This window comes from Lycium ferocissimum, chromosome 10 (assembly GCF_029784015.1).
Source record: "Lycium ferocissimum isolate CSIRO_LF1 chromosome 10, AGI_CSIRO_Lferr_CH_V1, whole genome shotgun sequence".
NCBI classification, from domain to species: Eukaryota; Viridiplantae; Streptophyta; class Magnoliopsida; order Solanales; family Solanaceae; genus Lycium; species Lycium ferocissimum.
Genome location: NC_081351.1, coordinates 46,385,621 through 46,402,797, shown reverse-complemented (window position 1 = coordinate 46,402,797; position 17,177 = coordinate 46,385,621). Strand labels below are relative to the sequence as shown.

General features: G+C 37.4%; 1 protein-coding gene and 1 long non-coding RNA gene across 4 annotated transcripts; one reads left to right on the top strand and one right to left on the bottom strand.

The window, feature by feature from the left end:
• Positions 1-17,119, top strand: LOC132034078 (uncharacterized). 3 transcript variants are annotated; one of them, XM_059424302.1, is made up of 11 exons: positions 1-156; positions 4,568-4,730; positions 4,915-4,975; positions 5,719-5,789; positions 6,165-6,229; positions 6,425-6,469; positions 6,548-6,628; positions 11,771-11,838; positions 12,664-12,712; positions 16,258-16,418; positions 16,855-17,119. In XM_059424302.1, exons 2-11 carry the CDS (start codon positions 4,622-4,624, stop codon positions 16,919-16,921), a joined length of 777 nt encoding a protein of 258 aa, XP_059280285.1. In that variant the 5' UTR covers positions 1-156; positions 4,568-4,621; the 3' UTR covers positions 16,922-17,119. The 3 variants fall into 3 exon arrangements, with proteins under 3 accessions (XP_059280285.1, XP_059280286.1, XP_059280287.1); XM_059424303.1 differs by having other exon boundaries at positions 9-156; positions 4,550-4,730; XM_059424304.1 differs by lacking the exon at positions 1-156 and having other exon boundaries at positions 4,659-4,730; positions 4,915-4,980.
• LOC132034079 (uncharacterized) lies at positions 7,030-7,718 on the bottom strand. Its single transcript, XR_009408939.1, has 2 exons — positions 7,581-7,718; positions 7,030-7,508 (listed from the first exon to the last, which is right to left on the bottom strand). It is a non-coding gene; the product is annotated as an uncharacterized LOC132034079 (long non-coding RNA).
• Positions 17,120-17,177: the final 58 nt, after the last annotated feature.

Below are 17,177 nucleotides of genomic sequence, written 5' to 3'. Positions count from 1 at the left end.
AATCCCAAATTTAATGCAAATAGATTTCTCTTTTTCCCGTTGGCTACTTCTTTTTCTTTTTCCTATTTTCTTTCCTCTTCTATACTCACTCCCGATTTCCCTTTGCCCCCTCTTTCTCAGCTTCTATTCCTGTGTTGTGAATTTATCTATATTCAGGTAATTACTTTCGTTTTTTTTTTTTGGGTCTTTTAATATCACTCCTTTACACTTAAGTAAACACTTGTAGGTCGCTGATTGTTTTGAAACGCATTAAATTGATGTTATATATGAGTAACAATTTACTTGTTTGTTTTTAATCTGATTGGTTTCTCCTTTTTACATGCCTATCATATGTATCTTTTCAGATTGAATTCTTCTGTGTCCTTTTATGATCCTTTTTTCAAATACATCTGCTGCTATATAGTGGTATTTTGAGATACATAATATGGTAAACCCTGTCAGGGATAATGCTATATAATGAGGGAATTTGCATTGAAATTTTAAACAGATAGAAGGAATAGTTTAATTGAAGGGAAACTTTACCTAAATGTACACTTAGCCCATCTTGTTTACCAAACATGGCCGAAGTAGGCGGAGCTAGGTTGGACTAAGGGGGTTCATTCGGTGAAAAATTGCACTATCTATACAAGGTTAAATTTTTATATATATATATAGTACATGTTGACGGTTTCAGGAGAGGTAAAGGGAGGCCGAAGAAGTATTGGGGAGAGGTGATTAGACAAGACATGACACAGTTTCACCTTACTGAGGACATGACCTTAGATAGGAGGTTGTGGAGGACTCAGATTAGGATAGAAGGCTAGGTTGCTTGTCCTTTCACCCTAGTAGTTATAGTTTCGCTCATTCGTTTATTGCCATTTGATTTCTGCTTATATTTGTTGGACCTTTGTACTTTGATTATCTTATTTATCTATGGTAGCTAATGCTCCTTTCTTTCCGGACTGTTCTATCATACTTTCTCGCTTTTGTTATTCCTCGTTTTCATATTGTTTTTGATATGCTTGTCCCTATCTGACTTTTTGTCTTGTTTTCCTCAAATGAGCCTAGGGTCTTTCGGAAGCAGCCACCCTACCTTTCAAGGTAGGGGTTAGGTCCGCGTACACTCTACCCTCCCCAGACCCCACATTGTGGGATTCTTCTGGGCTTCTTGTTGTATATAGTACATGTTGAATCCCCTTGGCTTCATCGTGTGTTTACTTCTTTATATTTTTGAAACCTCTTTAGTAAAAATCCTAGCTCCGCCCCGAAGTATACACTGCCTATACAATTCGGCCGTATAGGTAGTGTATAGGTATTTATATTATAGGTATAGGTATGCATAGTATATGTATATTTAGTATACTTTATACACTACCCATACACAATGTACATATTTTGTAAACTAGATGGCCGAATGGTATGTGGCCGTAATTTTCGCTTAATTAATTGAATGTAGGGCCCATCTCTCTCTCTCTCTCTCTCTCTTTGGCCAAAGCTGTTGGCTGAGTGTATTCCTTATGTTTCCACGTTTACCGTTTTCTCTTTTTGATTGGTAATTATGGGATATCTTAGATTAAAACAAGGTCTTATTCAAAAGATAGATTAGTTTCAGTTCAGTGACCAGTTAGTCTATCTAGAACTGAAAATTGAGTTAGGGTGTGTTCGGTATGAAGGAAAATGTTTTTAATGGAAAATGTTTTCCAGGAAAATAAGTGGGGTTTCTTACTTATTTTCTTGTGTTCAGTAAGTAAGCAAAAAAAATTATCCGAAAAGCATTTGTAGACAAATTACAAATACTATGGGAGGTGGTGGTGGGGGTAGGGGTGTGGGGTGGTGGGGGTAGGGGTGTGGCGATGGGTGCTACAGTGGGTGGGGTCAGGATGAGGTGTGTTGGAGGGTGGGGAGGACATAATCAACGTGGAATGCCACTTGTAAAACTTGTTTTCCCTACTTCCACTAAGGAAGTCATTTTCCCTACTTCCACTAGGGAAGTCATTTTCCTCATTTGTATGGAACTTATTTTCCTAGAAAAATGTTTTCCAGAACTTTGACCAACCGAACATGGGAAATTGGAAAATATTTTTCTTCACTTCTGAAGACATCCTTAATCGAATTAATCCAACATCGACCAAATAGCATAAACTATTTGCACTCTATGCCGGTAGCAGCTTTGTGTTAAAGGTAGCGATACATGACGGACTGCTTCAAATTGTGGGTCTATTTGACTAGACTAAACTCCTGTCAGGAAAGGAACAAAAAAGCAACAACAACGTACCTAGTTATCCCACAGTGTGAGGTCTGGGGAGGGTAAAGTGTACGCAGATCTTACCCGTAATTCGAGAGGTAGGGAGGCTGTTTCCGAAACAAGAAAAGCAAAAGCAAATAAATTAATGGCTTAGAATACTTTGATTTTTAGAGCAATACATACATATACCTAAATTTAACTATAGCTCTGAACTATAACAGAGTCGTCAAACATGCACAGTATTCTTTTTGATGACATGGGAACCCGCAGCCGCTACCTTTTGGGTGCGCACAGGGTAAACCCAGCTCCTGTGCAATTGCTCGCAAACCACACAGGAGAGATAACCCGCACTAGGCAAGCCCCATGCGACGAGCACGACCCAGAAGGCAAATCCTCTGCTGTCGTAGGCAGGGGGTTTTGAACCTGAGACCTCCATTATGAAAGCCTCATGCTCAACCAACTAGGCCACCCTTGCAGGTAAACATGCACAGTATTCTTTCGGGCCATTTCTTAAACAATTTGAATGCAAATTGTAATAAACCAAATGTAATACAATGGAAGGCAAAACCAACCTTCTTTCACGTTTTCCAGAGTTTAAATAAATTAAACTCAAGAATGCAAGTCAAGACTAAACATTTGAAAAGAGCAAATTATGTGTGGTGGAAAGAAAGCGGAACAAACACAGATGCAACTCTGAATCAAGATGAACAACTTGAAATGTTAATTCATGTTTGGAGCTTTTCGAGGATAATAAGCATGAAGATATTCAAATTAAAGTCATGTAAAGCCCCGTAAAGTTTGGACATTTATTTGGACCAATTAAATATCTTAATGAAGCGTGTTAAGTGACTCAACCCCAAAACCATTTATAGGTGACAGCTGATTGTACGTGTCGTATTTGTGGCCTTGTATAAGGTGAAAGACCAAGAAAAACTTGGTTATATGTTGTAGGAACCAATAAGATATATATGAGCATCAAGGAGCACAAATTGATGGAGCAAGTCCACTAAAGTGAGTACATAAGCGATGGTTTGAAGAGTGAATCCTAAGTAATCTTTACATCTTATCACATTTTTGAGGAAGCATGGCAGCATATCTATTAGTATAGCTGCTGCCCTGTTCTTGTTGTACAACAGGATATGGGAAAAAGATGTAATATTGGAAAATGGAATGACTTTTGAAGTGGAAAGACAGCTGAACACTTGGCTTTAAATCAGCCACGTGAAGGCTTGAAATCTTACATACATTTAATGGGATTTATGAGGCAAGGCCACCGCAATGGGGCGGGGGAATCACGAACAGTCTTATTGTTATTTTACTTAGGACACCAAGTGGGGTTGTGTCTATTACTACTATCTTATGAAAGGAATGATACATTGGGATTAAGAGCAAGACAAGGATTCCAAACACTATTTAGGAGAAATCAAGTCTTTTGCTGGGTAAAATAGAGAGGTATGAAGGGCAGAAGCTCTTTGCCTCTCAATTTCATTTGGTTGTATAACTGAGCCTTGGAAGGGGAAATAGAAACCAAGCAGCTATCTGATCAGTTGTGGGGGGGGGGGGGGGGTTATCGCAGCTCTTCTATGGTTTCATGTAAACTCCCAACACCACTTCATTTAAATGGATAATTTTAATAGCTTGCATATATTTGACTTACATGTCAAAAGTTTTCTTTAGTTTCGTGCCCAGTCCAACACCTTCACATAAAATGAAATGGAGGAAGTTATTTGCTTGGTTCTTTTTAGTTCCCACTAAATCTCCTGTTCTACTCTTCTATTTCACTTACATCCAAGAACACTCGTCTTGTTAGGTGGTCATAACTTCTCCTGGTATAACCTTGTAGTCTTTATATATGGTCTTATCACGTCATCCGGTAAGAATAAAGTCCATTTATCTGTGGTTACCTCCACTCTTGAATATTATCACGTTTGACACTCAGAAGGTAAAATTCAGATTATATAGTTATGTGGACGTTTTTAATCCATATCCTATCATCAGGAAGTAACGAGCAAAAGCAAAATTGCAGTTTTTGGCCCCTAGTTCTTAGGACTTGTGCTTTTTCCATCCTATATTGGTTTTTGAAATTGGTAAGTAGTAGTATAAACAGAAAGAACACAAGGCTTGTGCCAGATTACACCCAAAAAACCATTCCATCCTACTTTCTTTGAACAAGTGTTGACACAAAAGCTTGTAAGGCAGTGGGGTCAGATGTAGTGGATACTGTTTTTTGTAAGGTTTATGGTTGGTATTCATGATCTCCTTGAATTATTGGTATTTGATTTCTCCTTTTGAAGTACCAATTTCACTTACCATAATGGGTTTTAGTAATACAACTCATTTCAGATTTACATGCGGATACAATTCTGGCTATCTGTAGTTCTGCCAGCAAAGAATTAAATGGAGTGGCTAGTAATCATCGTTACATTGGTTATGCTGTGGGTGGCTTCACTCTTCAAAATTCTCCACGAATCTCTGTCTGCCTCACAAGTTGAAGTTTTAAATGATGGTATGGGGTGACTTCTCTACCAACTGTCTTTCTTGTTTTCTTTTGTATTTACTGGCTGCCTCAGTGTTTTTATGCACTATTCTTTTAAAATCTGAATACAGACACGAATACAACTCTCCCTGTAGTGTTTGTTCTGCAGCTAATTGCTTCACTTCTTATTATGTATATTCTTTTTATGTATCAGGTGGAGTTCGTTGCAAGAGAAATGTCTTGTTGGTTATTGCCCATCCTGATGACGAGTCTATGTAAGGTTGAACGTCTTAACTTTAAGTTGTTATTTGTTCCTGTCATGAATTTTCTGAGCAAAGCAAACTTTTGAATGGCTGTAGTTGGAGTTGCAGGCTAAGACACTTGGAACTATATGGTAGTTTTGATCAAGATTATGAGAGCCCTATGTATCATTAGTTATCACTTATGCAAAGTTGCTCAGCTGAAACAAAATTTAATTAGTTGAGCTATAGTTGAACGCATATCACAGAATAATAAGTCCCATGAATTCGTAAGTCCATCTTGAAACGTGGTGGACTAGAAATTTGGTGGGCCCTTTGTTAAATAGGTCATTAAAGAACTGAAATATGATTTGTCTTTATACAAATTATGATTTCAATCTTTTTGTTTTGGTTTGTTTTAAGCATATGATGTCCTGATACATGAAAATTTACAACCTAAGAAAATTCTAGTCCTTTCTTTTTCTTATGTTTATCAAATTTCCTTTATGCTTGTTCTAAGAGAAGCATCCTTTCCTGGACTATATTTTTCTTTGCAGCTTGTGTTAAAAATATAGTTGGGAAGAAGGCTCACAACTCTTGATGTTAGTTGATTGTTAACGTATCTCTAACTATAGATATCAATTCCCACATATGATACAATGACCTTTTAGTGTTTAGGAAATCTTGTTATTAAGTAATCAATATTGTATCTATTTGATGTACAAAGCATCACTGTTAAGATGATAATGACTTATGGTGCTTTCTACTCTATACTGCAGGTTCTTTACTCCAACCATTAATTATCTGTCTTCGAGAGGATGTAATTTGCACATATTATGCATGTCAACAGGTGAGGCTCTTAGAATATTTCAATTTCTGTTGCAGATGCTGAATCAAATATTACTTTTATGCCTAAGTTTTGAGTGGCATGTGTGTGTTGGTTATCGTGTATATGTCTCAAGATGCAAAAAGTAAACCTTAAATGGAAAGTTGATTTTTGAACCGGTTGAAATACTTTAGCAATTCTTTTCAACCCGGTTGAAGCAGTGTTGTTAAACCCGAGGTTCACTTTCTGAATTTGATTTATTGCAGTTCTTATGTATGATCAGAACACAAATCTAGAACTGTTCTTTAGTAAATCTTTATCTTAGATAACCAAGAGTCTATTACTGATGCTAACTTTCAGTATTTCGTTTCTGCTTTGTCGCATTGTATTGAAAAATAGGTAATGCAAATGGTATGGGCAATGTCAGAAAAGAAGAACTTTATTTAGCCTCGATTATGCTTAAGGTAATGTGAATTTTATCTGAATAGAAATCTGGGCGATGCACTAATGCTAGATCTGTGATCTTTTATGTCGGCTTTCATGCATTGTTCCTGCATTCCTCTATTTCTGTGAATTACTATAAAAGAAGTTTTTGTAAAATGTTGGTGAAGCTAGTCATATGAGTCGTTGATCTTTCTGCTCTCTATTTACTCATGTAGGTTCCACAAAAGCAAGTGAAAGTCCTTGACCATCCAGATCTACAGGTATTCTGATTGTATCAGAATAGTATATCTCTATGTTCTTAATGTTTGAGCAAAGTTCTAATGCCTATATTTTACTAGGATGGTTTTGGCAAATCATGGAACTCTAAGTTATTGTCAAAGATTATCAAGGCGGAAATTGTCAATTCCGCAATTGATTTGGTAAGTTATTTCAGTAATTATCTTGCTCAACTAAGATGGCCTTCTCGGTTAATCTTCAGTAGCTTGTGCTTCTTCGATTGTTTTAAATTTAAGCTTCCTCCCGTTGACTTCATGTATAAGTGGCTTTTCTACTTCGCTAGATTAAAATTTTTATCTGAAGATATATCCTTCAATTATTTGTTCATTTTTGTTGAATATAAAGAATATAGTTTCCATAATTCTATTTTCAGATGCCATGAATCAATTTGATTTGATTTACCCTCTACTTAATTGGAGTTTATATGGAAGAATCCGCTATGACTTCATTTAGGCCTACCATTCTGGATTTTAAGTAGAGAACCCAATAGAATGGATTACATATTCCTTACTTGGTGTCTACCAAATATACCAACTACCTTCGAAACAAGTGCAAATTTTAATGTGATAGACCTTAAGCTGTTTCTTCATAGTTCGTCCATTAAGAGGATCTCAGATTTGCCGGTCATAAGGCAGCAATCTTTTTTAGTTTCTTTCACTTTGAGCTGCTTTCATCATAGATTTTTCATAAAATAGCTCTAATTTGCAGTTTCAATGTGGAGATAGTTTGAGTCTCTCACACCCTAAACTGATTGCTTCATGGATTTGTAATTAAAAAGAGCTCTAATTTGCAATCTCAAGGTGGAGGCAATTTTAGTCTCACACCCTAAGCTGGCTGCTTCATGGGTTTGTCATTAAAAGGAGCTCTAATTTGCAGTCTTAAGGCGGAGGCAATTAGTCTCTCGCACCTTAAGCTGTAATTTGTCAGTCTTAAGGCGGAGACAATACTAGTCTCTTTGACCCTAAAACTAGTTTCTTCATGCATGGGCCATCCTTTTGAACAAGAATTTTCCCCTTTTTTTGCCTACAAAAAGAAAAAGACAAAATAAGAAGAAAAACAACAACAAGAAAACACAAGTAGAAGAGAGATGGTTACCTGCCAAAACGTTTCAGATTTTGAAGTCAAGTTGAATAAATTTTCCTAGACTTGACCAAGATTTTTGGTGAGGATGAAGCTCTTGAAGTGTAGTTTCTAGCAATCAAAATGATTCATGATTTGAATACTTCTACGTCAAGATATAACTTTTTAGTGAAGATGCTCCAAGCTGAAAATCTAAACGTGGCAGAATGTGAAGGTAAAATTCAAAATAATCCTGAAGTAATTTGACTCCCAATTTTGATATGTTGTAGCCCTTTGTTTCTAGTTTCGGGAGAATCAAGAGGTTTGCGATTTAGACATTCCTACATCAAGACAAAAAAAAATTGGTGAAGCGGTGCAAATCTGAAACTGTTGGCGTGACAGAATTTAAAGCGGACTTCAAAAGATCATCTAGAACGATCTTGAAGGAGTTTGATTCTAGATTTTGGATATGTTATAGATCTTGAAATCTAGTTTCTGGAATACCAAAGGTTTTATGATTTCGACGTTTCTATAGCAAGTTATGAATTTTCTACCACAGGCGTGCTTAGTTGTGTAAAAGTAACAAAAATTGAAAGTAAAAAAGGAAAAGAAGAAGGGGACTTACTTGTTAGAAAGCCTTCGATGGATGATGGAAAACCAAGACTAAAGACCACTTTATGTAGAAGTTAGGAGGATGGAATTTGAGAAGGATAAGGTTTTCAAAATCAAAGAGGATACAATCTCTCAAGCCAAAGAGAATTAGGTTCTCACTTCTCGAAAGTCTTGTAGTATAAGGTTCTCAAGGGCATAATGTTTCCCACTTGTGCAAGGAAAATTCTAGGAATCTACAAAGTCCCATTAGGATATGGAAAACACAAATTGTAAGGAAAAAATCTTTCTATCATGAAAATATTTTGAATTTTTCTTATCAATAGAGGGATTCAATTCAAACTCCTGAATTACAAGTGTTTCACATTCAGTTTTTTTTTTTTTTTTTTTTTTTTTTTTTTTTAAAAAAACACGGTTAAAACATTCATTCAAGTCACATAAAACCAAAATTGTTAATTGTCTTCATCTGAAACTTCAAGGCCGGTCTTTGATTTCAACAAATCTACACCTCGACAAGTCTTGAAGTAGGGGTATTTGTAGGCATTTGAAATTTATTGAATTTAAATTCATAAAATAACTTGGACTCTATTAACTTCAAGATATATTAGTCCAAATAAATACTATGGGCTAATATATTTGGATTAATTAGTTCATCCAATAAATATGAATTTAATTAATGGTCCAACTTTATTGAGCTAGTTATTTTATTTGGGCTTCAAATGATGACCCTACGTTGTTAAGCCCAAGATGTCATCTTATCCTAGATGCTCATTTGGTGTCACCGGTCAAATGACAGGCACACCAAGTCAAATGAATGAGCCAATAAGATCATTTACATGCTAAATGACATGGCATGTAGTCAAATCAAAAGCCAAAAATATACTCCACATGTACAAGTGAAGCTTGATCAAAGGCTTGAAGCTTGACCCTGAATTTTATGTATTTAATCCAAAGGCTTGAAGCTTGATCTTGAATTTTATGTACTTAATCCAATGGCTTGAAGATCGTGGAATGCTTAAACATTTGAATGCTTGCAGCTTGTACAGAAATTTCTACTATTTGATCCACGAGTTCTTTCTTGCTTGTTATGAATTATGGTCTATTTTATGAATTGTGATGAGCCTTATTTATAGTTATAGGAGGAAGGGTTGTGACGAGCACAAACTCTTTTCATTTGATTCGCTGACTTAAATCACCAACCAATCAGATTAAAAGAGTGACACAACCCGCTTTTGATTGGCCTGAACACGTTATTTGTACATGTGACACATTCTCATTGGCCTCTTGATTTGACTTAGTATGCCATGTCATTTTGGCATTTGGGTTATCCTATTGGCTTTTTCAGTTGACTTGGCGTGGCACGTCATTTGGCTCGTGGCGCCAAACTGAATCTCTAGGATTAGATGACATCTTGGGCTTAACAAAGTGGGCTCATCACTTGAAGCCCATATTGGCTAGCCCAACAAAATCGGACCATTAACTAAATAATTGGACTTAAATAAATAATCCAATATATTTGTCTGTAATATTTATTTGGACTAATATATCTTGAATTTAATATAATCTAAGTTCTTGATAAAAAAACTTAATATAATCTAAGTTATTTTATGGATTTGGATCCAAAAAATTACAATCACCCCTTACTTCAAGACTTGTCGAGGTGTAGAGTTGTTGAAATCGAAGACGGGCCTTGAAGTACCTGATGAAGACAATATTCCATTTAGGCCTTTATGTGTCTTGAAGGAATTTTATTTTCCATTCTTTTGTGAAAATTGAATTTACACTTGTAATTCGGGAGTTTGATTTGAATCCCTTTATCAAAAGGAAAAAATTTCAAAATATTTTTATGATAGAAAGAATTTTTTTTTCTTGCAATTTTGTGTTTTCCACATACGTATCGAATTTTGAGGCCCTTAGGATTTTCTTGCACATCTGGGAAATATTAATCTCTTTCGAAACCTTATTCCACTTGACTTTTGAGAAATGAGAACCTAATTCTCTTTGGTTTTGAAAACCTTATCCTTCTCAAATTCCATCATCCCAACCTCTATATGAGCTGGTCTTGATTTTGCATCACTCGTCACTTTTTTCACAGCAAGTCCTCTTCTTCTTTTCCTTTTTCTTTCAAACTTTCGTCGCTCTTTTCACAGTTAAGCACTTCTATGGTAGAAAATTTATATCTTACTGGAGAAACATCTAAATCGTGAACTGTTTGATTTCCCAGAAACAAGACTTCAATATCTCAACATACCAAAATTCCAAAATTAAGCTCCTTCAGGATCATTCCAAATGATGTTTTGAAGCCAGCTTTAAGTTATGTCACGCCAACAGTTTCAGTTTTCCACAGCTTCTTCAAAAGTTTTATATCTTGATATAGGAACACTAAAATTGCAAGTCGCTTGATTCTCCCGAAACTAGACACAAAGGACTACAACATATACAATATTCGAAATCAGATCCCTTCAGGATAGTTCCTAGTAACTTTTGGAATTTCCCGTCAGACTGCCATGTTTGGTTCTTCAGATTACGCACCTTAACGAAAAATTTATACCTTGACGTGGAAGTACTGAAATAAAGAATCGTTTGGATTGTTGGAAACTAGACTTTAGGGGCTTCATCCTCACAAAAAATCTTGGCTAAAATCTCACTGAATTGATTGAGGAGAATTTTTTAACTTGATTTCAGAATCCGAAACGTCTTGGCAGGTAATCATCTTTCTTCTACTTGTGTTTCCTTTTTGTTGTGCTTTTTTTAATTGGCAAGAAGAATTCTTTTGAAGAATCCAAACTTAAGGCGTAGTACAGGATGAATTTCATCCACGCTTCAAAATTTGGTTATGTTATTTAAGAATTCAAACTTAATGCGTAGCACGGGATGAATTTCATCCATGCTCTAAGACCTTGGTTTTCTTGAGATTTTCTTTGAAGATGACCCTGAAAACGTCGAACTTAAGCATAGTACAAGATGAATTTTCATTCACGCTGCAAGATCTCGGCTATGTTTCTTCGAGAAGTCAAACATAAGGCTAGCACAGGATGAATTTCATCCGCACTTTAAGAACTTGGCACTTGAGATTTTCAGCGAAGAAGACCATGAAGAAGTCGAACTTCAGTGTAGTACAGGGTGAATTTATATTTTTTCAAAAAGTCAAACTTAAGACGTTGCACAGGATGAACTTCATCTGCGCTTTAAGATCTCGAGGCGTAGAGAGGATGAATTTCATCTGTGCTTCAAGATCTCGGCTATGACTTTGAAGCCTTTGCTCAATTACTACAAAATAAACCACGGCAAGACTGACCACCATGAGTATAGATATTTTTTTTGTTCTCTTTTACAGGTAGAGGAGCAAATCAACTCAAGAGATTTCACTGAACCAATGGAAAACCCCCTAGTTGAAGAATGAAAATAATCTTCTTCCTTCAATGTAAATAAAGAAGTCAAGTCAAGAGTTATTTTGAGCAGAGGGAAATCTTATTTAAATTTGCTGTCACTTTTTCATTTTGTAATATCTGTTTTTTCTTGTTGTTTTTATCCAAAATGTTGCCTTAGGGTTATTTGTGAGCAGAGGGAAATCTTATTTATGTCACTGTTTCATCTCATGGACATTTGTTTTCCAGGTCATAACTTTTGATAATTATGGAGTCTCAGGTCACTGTAACCATCAAGATGTTCATCAAGGTGTACGGTAAGTTATTCATCATATTCTGGTAGACATTGGTAGTACTTTTGCAAATGAAATTAGTCACTATGTTTTGGTATTAATTGGAAGTGCTCTTGCAGATGTTATGAAGAGAGTTATTTAGTATTGACAGTGATATTTAATAAGTACTAGCAAAGTACCATAATGTTCCTGTTTCTTTCTAGTTTGATATCTCTTGTACTTGATTAGGTTTTTTTGAACAGGCATCATTATAAGGGTTTTTTTATTTTCTTTTGTTGAATCTAAAATTTATTGACATGCCAATAACATGTTGTGTATTTTGTATGACATGGAAAACATTGATGAGTTGGACACTCTGTTCTAGATGTAGGACTTCATAATAAATCTTCTTCAAGATTCAACAAATTAACTTAACCATAGTTCTCCCATTATGATAGTTATGTTAGCACGTTTACTTTAGGTCCCATAATTCTTGGAGTCTTTTAGTCATATCAGATATTCATATACCAGCATAAACTATAGAGAATTTTAGTAGTTTTTATTTCTTTTCATTTTTATTTTTGTATATTATCGGCCTGAGATGAGCTTAAACTGGGCAACATGGTTAGTGAGGGTTCATACAATTGTCTCCAACTTGGGTTTGGGATTGAGGCGTAATTGTTGTTGTAGTATAATTCTCCCACTAGTCTTCTAGAATTTGGTAGTGAAATATGCAAGGCGGTAAGGCTCAGAATTAGTAGTTCTTTTGAAGTTAAATTTGTTAAAACACATTGGTAGCACCTCTAATTTATGTCTTCATTTTCCATATTTTGTAGCTCTATCTTTATAAAGTGGTCTCTTTATATGCAGAAAACTTTGGCAAGATACTTCACATAAAGAAGTTGAGGCCTGGGAGCTTGTGAGTTCTTCCCCTGTCTCTTTACTTTTGGTACTACTTGTAGATTTTTTGTTTTAGTTTCATGGGATGCGAGCAGTATGTGGGATAGGACGGTCAGTTGCATTAGGGAAGCAACTAGAGAGGTACTAGGGGTCTTGAGAGGTCGCCGTAGGGGGGCACCGAGGGGACTGGTGGTGGAATGGAGAAGTCCAAGAGAAGTTGGAAGCAAAGAAGGTGGCGTATACGAAGTTGGTAGACAACAAGGACGATGAGGAGAAGCGGACGAATAGGGAAAGGTACAAGATGGTGAGAAAGGAGGCTAAGTTGGCAGTTTCAGCAGCAAAAGCAAGCAGCTTCTGAACGCCTATATGCAGAACTGGAGGACAAAGGCAGGGATAAGAAGTTGTTCAGGCTAACCAAGTGAGGGAGAGGAGGGCACGTGATTTGGATTAAGTGAAGTACATCAAGGACGAGGATGGCAAAGTGTTGGTGGAAGAAGCTCTCATTAGACGGAGATGGCAGTCATACTTTATAAACTCTTGAACGAAAAAGGGGCAGAGACATTGTGTTGGAGAATTGGAGTACTCTGAGAGCCGTCGTGATTTCGGGTATTATAGGAGTATTAAGGTTGAGGAAGTTAAGGGGGTTGTTTGTAGGATGCGCAGGGGAAGAGCGACCAGGTCTGACGAGATTCCTAGGGAATTTTGGAAGAGTGCAGGCAGAGCAGGTTTGGAGTGGCTGACCGGGTTGTTTAATATCATTTTTAAGACAGTGAAGATGCCCGAGGAACGGAGGTTAAGTACAATGATCCCTGTGTACAATAGCAAGGGTGACATTCGAAGTTGCAACAACTATAGAGGTATCAAGCTGCTAAGCCACACTATGAAACTATGCGAAAGGATGGTGGAGATGAGGGTGAGTAGAGGCGTGTCTACTTCAGAGAACCAGTTCGGATTCATGTCGGGACGCTCAACTACAAAAGCCATTCATCTTGTGAGGAGACTGGTGTAGCAGTATAGGGAGAGGAAGAAGGACTTGCACATGATATTCATCGACCTAGAAAAGGCTTACGACAAAGTGCCAAAGGAGGTTCTATGGAGATGCTTGGCGGCTAAAGGGATACATGTGGTGTACATTAGGGCAATCAAGGACATGTATGATGGAGCTAAGACTAGGGTAAGGACAAGGGGAGAAGACTCGGAGCATTTTCCAGTTGTGATGGGGTTGCACCAGGGATCAGCTCTTAGCCCATTTTTATTTTCCGTGGTGATGGATGGATTGAGGCGGCAAATTCAAGGTGAGGTGCCATGGTGTGTATTATTCGCGGATGACATAGTCTTGCTTGACGAGACTTGCAGCGGAGTTAACGCAAAGATGAAGAGTTGGAGACAGACTCTGGAGTCTAAAGGGTTCAAGTTGAGTAGGATCAAGACAGAGTACTTGGAATGCAAGTTCAGTGACGTATAACATGAGGATGACGCGGAAGTGAGGCTTGGCACCCGGGCCATCCAAAAGAAAGGAAGTTTCAAGTATCTCAGGTCTATCAAGGAAAAGGGGATATTGACGATGATGTCACACACCGTATTGGTGCATGGTGGATGAAATAGAGGCTCTCTTCAGAGTCTTTGTGTGATAAGAAGGTGCCTTTAAGCTTAAAGGCAAGTTTTACAAAGTGGTGGTTAGACCGACTTTGTTGTATGGGGCAAAGTGTTGGCCCGTCAAGAACTCTCACGTTCAGAAGATGAAAGTCGCAGAAATGAGAATGCTGCAATAGATATGTGGGCACACTAGGAGAGATAGGATTAAGAATAAAGATATCCGAGACAAGGTGGGAGTGGCCTAGGTGGAGGACAAGATGCGGGAAGCAAGGCTGAGATGATTTGGGCATGTGAAGAGGAGAGAAATTGATGCCCCAGTGCGGAGGTGTGAGAGGTTAGCTATGGACGGTTTCAGGAGGAGTGTGATTAGACAGGACTTGGCGCAATTCCAGTTTATGGAGGATACAAATTAGGGTAGAAGACTAGTAGGTCCGCTTATCCCTTTGTACTAATAGTCGCAGTTTTGCCCTATAGTTTCTTGTCCTTTGATTTACGCTTTTATCTGTTGTTTCTTGTAATTCGATTATCTTATTTGTCTGTGGTAGCTACTGCTCCTTTTTTTAAGATCATTTTATCATTTTTTTTTTTTTTGCTTTCGGTATTTTCATTTTCATACTGCTTTGAATTGCTTGTCCTTATCTGATAGTTTTTTTGGCCATGCTTTCTCTTGATGTGTGGGCACACCAGGAGTGACAGGATTAGGAATAAGGCTATCCGGGACAAGGTGGGAGTAGCCTCGGTGGAAGACAAGATGCGGGAAACGAGACTGAGATGGTTTAGACATGTGAAGAGGAGAGACACAGATGCCCCAGTGCGGAGGTGTGAGAGGTTGTCTATGGATGGTTTCAGGAGAGGTAGGGGTAGGCCGAAGAAGTATTGGGGAGAGGTGATTAGATAGGATATAGCGCAGTTACAGCTTACCGAGGACATGACCTTAGATAGGAGGGTATGGAGGACTCGGATTAGGGTAGAAGGCTAGTAGATAGTAACGTTTATCCTTTCATATTAGTAGTCACATTATCGCGATATAAGTTCTTGTGCTTTGATTTCTGCTACTATTTGTTATCCTGTACTTTGATTATCTTATTTTATCTGTGATAGCTGCTCCTTTACAAACTGCTTCATCATGGCTTAGTCGCTTTAGTTATTTGCATTTCCATATCGCTTGAATCTCTTGGCCTTATCTGACCTCTTTTTATGCTTTTATGCTTTCTATTGAGCCGAGGGTCTTTCGGAAACAGCCGTCCTACCTTGGTAGGGGTCAGGTCTGCGTACACTCTACCCTCCCCAGACCTCACGTTGTGGGATTTCACTGGGTTGTTGTTGTTGTTGTTGTTGCTGCTTTCTCTTGAGCCGAAGGTCTTTCGGAAAAAGCCTCCCTACCTTCCTAAAGGTAGGGATAAGGTCTATTTACACTTTACCCTCCCCAGACCCCACATTGTGGGATTCCATTGGGTATGTTGTTGTTGTTATGGGAATATCATACATCAACAACTACGTGTACGTCTCAATCTCAACTCAACTATATATATTCTTTTTTATTTGATCAAGTAAATGCATTTCATTTCATAAACAAGGCCATAAACCGCCATATACAAAAAGCTTACACTAATCCAGTGTGATAAAACCTAACTGCAGATCGTGCAGATCCCGAATTATATCTATGATTGCATCCACATCCTGTACAATAACCAGGTTGCACCAAAAAGCTAGCAAAATAAGACATCTTTGCATCAACTATATATATTCTGACAGACTGGCCATCTTGTCTCATTTAAGCTCATATATATTCTGACAGACTGGCCATCTCGTCTCATTTCAGCTCATCTTTTTCTTGGGAATATCATAGCTAGAAGAATTCAGGTGTTAATTGGTTTTGCATTTTTATGACTATGGTTGGCATCTTTGCCAATCACATCTTTATGGTCTAAGTTTTGGAGTTGGAGCTTTGTGATTAATCATTTTCAGGTTAGCACTAGCATATGGCGCAAGTACAGCGGACCAGTTGACATATGGTTGTCCCTCCTATCTGCCAAGTTCCATTTAAGTGGAGTGGTGCATTGCTTTCTAAATGAACATCCCAGAAGGAGCTTAGCTGCAATGGCTCGGCACAAGAGTCAGTGGGTTTGGTATGTACTATCTTTGCTATTTTCTTACTTCTGGCACACGAGTAAGGAAAGTTTTGAAAGAAGAAATAAAGGAGGGTTTTCATTCCCAGTTTCTCTTTCCAGACATTCTTTTCCTTTTGTCTGTGGGGAGTTGTGGTTTATTGCATTATGGGAGCGTGAAGACACATCAAGTATAAAGAAACTGATCTATAAGACACATCTATAATCCTCTTGATTTTAAGTTATCACGCAGTAGAGAAGTAGTTGCAGATAGACTTTTGGGACTAATGCATCGGTGCTTAACCAGATGCTTAAAAGGAGGCTTCCTGAAAGTTGCAATCTAAACATTTGCTACAAAAGAAAAACAAAAGGGAAAAAAAAAAAAAAACAAGAAGCATTTGCTAGATTGCAGTCCACACATTCCATGTTGTAACTATGTTTTGGTTTACTTCTTCAGGTTTCGCAAGCTATTTGTTTCTTTCTCAAGTTACACATACGTTAACTGCGTTAGGAAGATCAACTAGATACATGTAAGGTTATTGGTTCAAGAAGACACTCGAAAGGAAGATCAACTAGATATTGGTTCAACAACACTTGAAATGGGAATGGTAAGTAAGACCACTCGGTGGATCATCTAAGCTGAAGTCCCTCTCTCTCGTGTGAGCTTTTCTTTGAAAAACTTAAGATAGATTAAAAATTGAAGGAGTGTTAGAATTTTGGTTGTTGTAAAATAATTATTTGTCACTTATATTCAATAAATGTTTTGTGCTCTTTTTTATT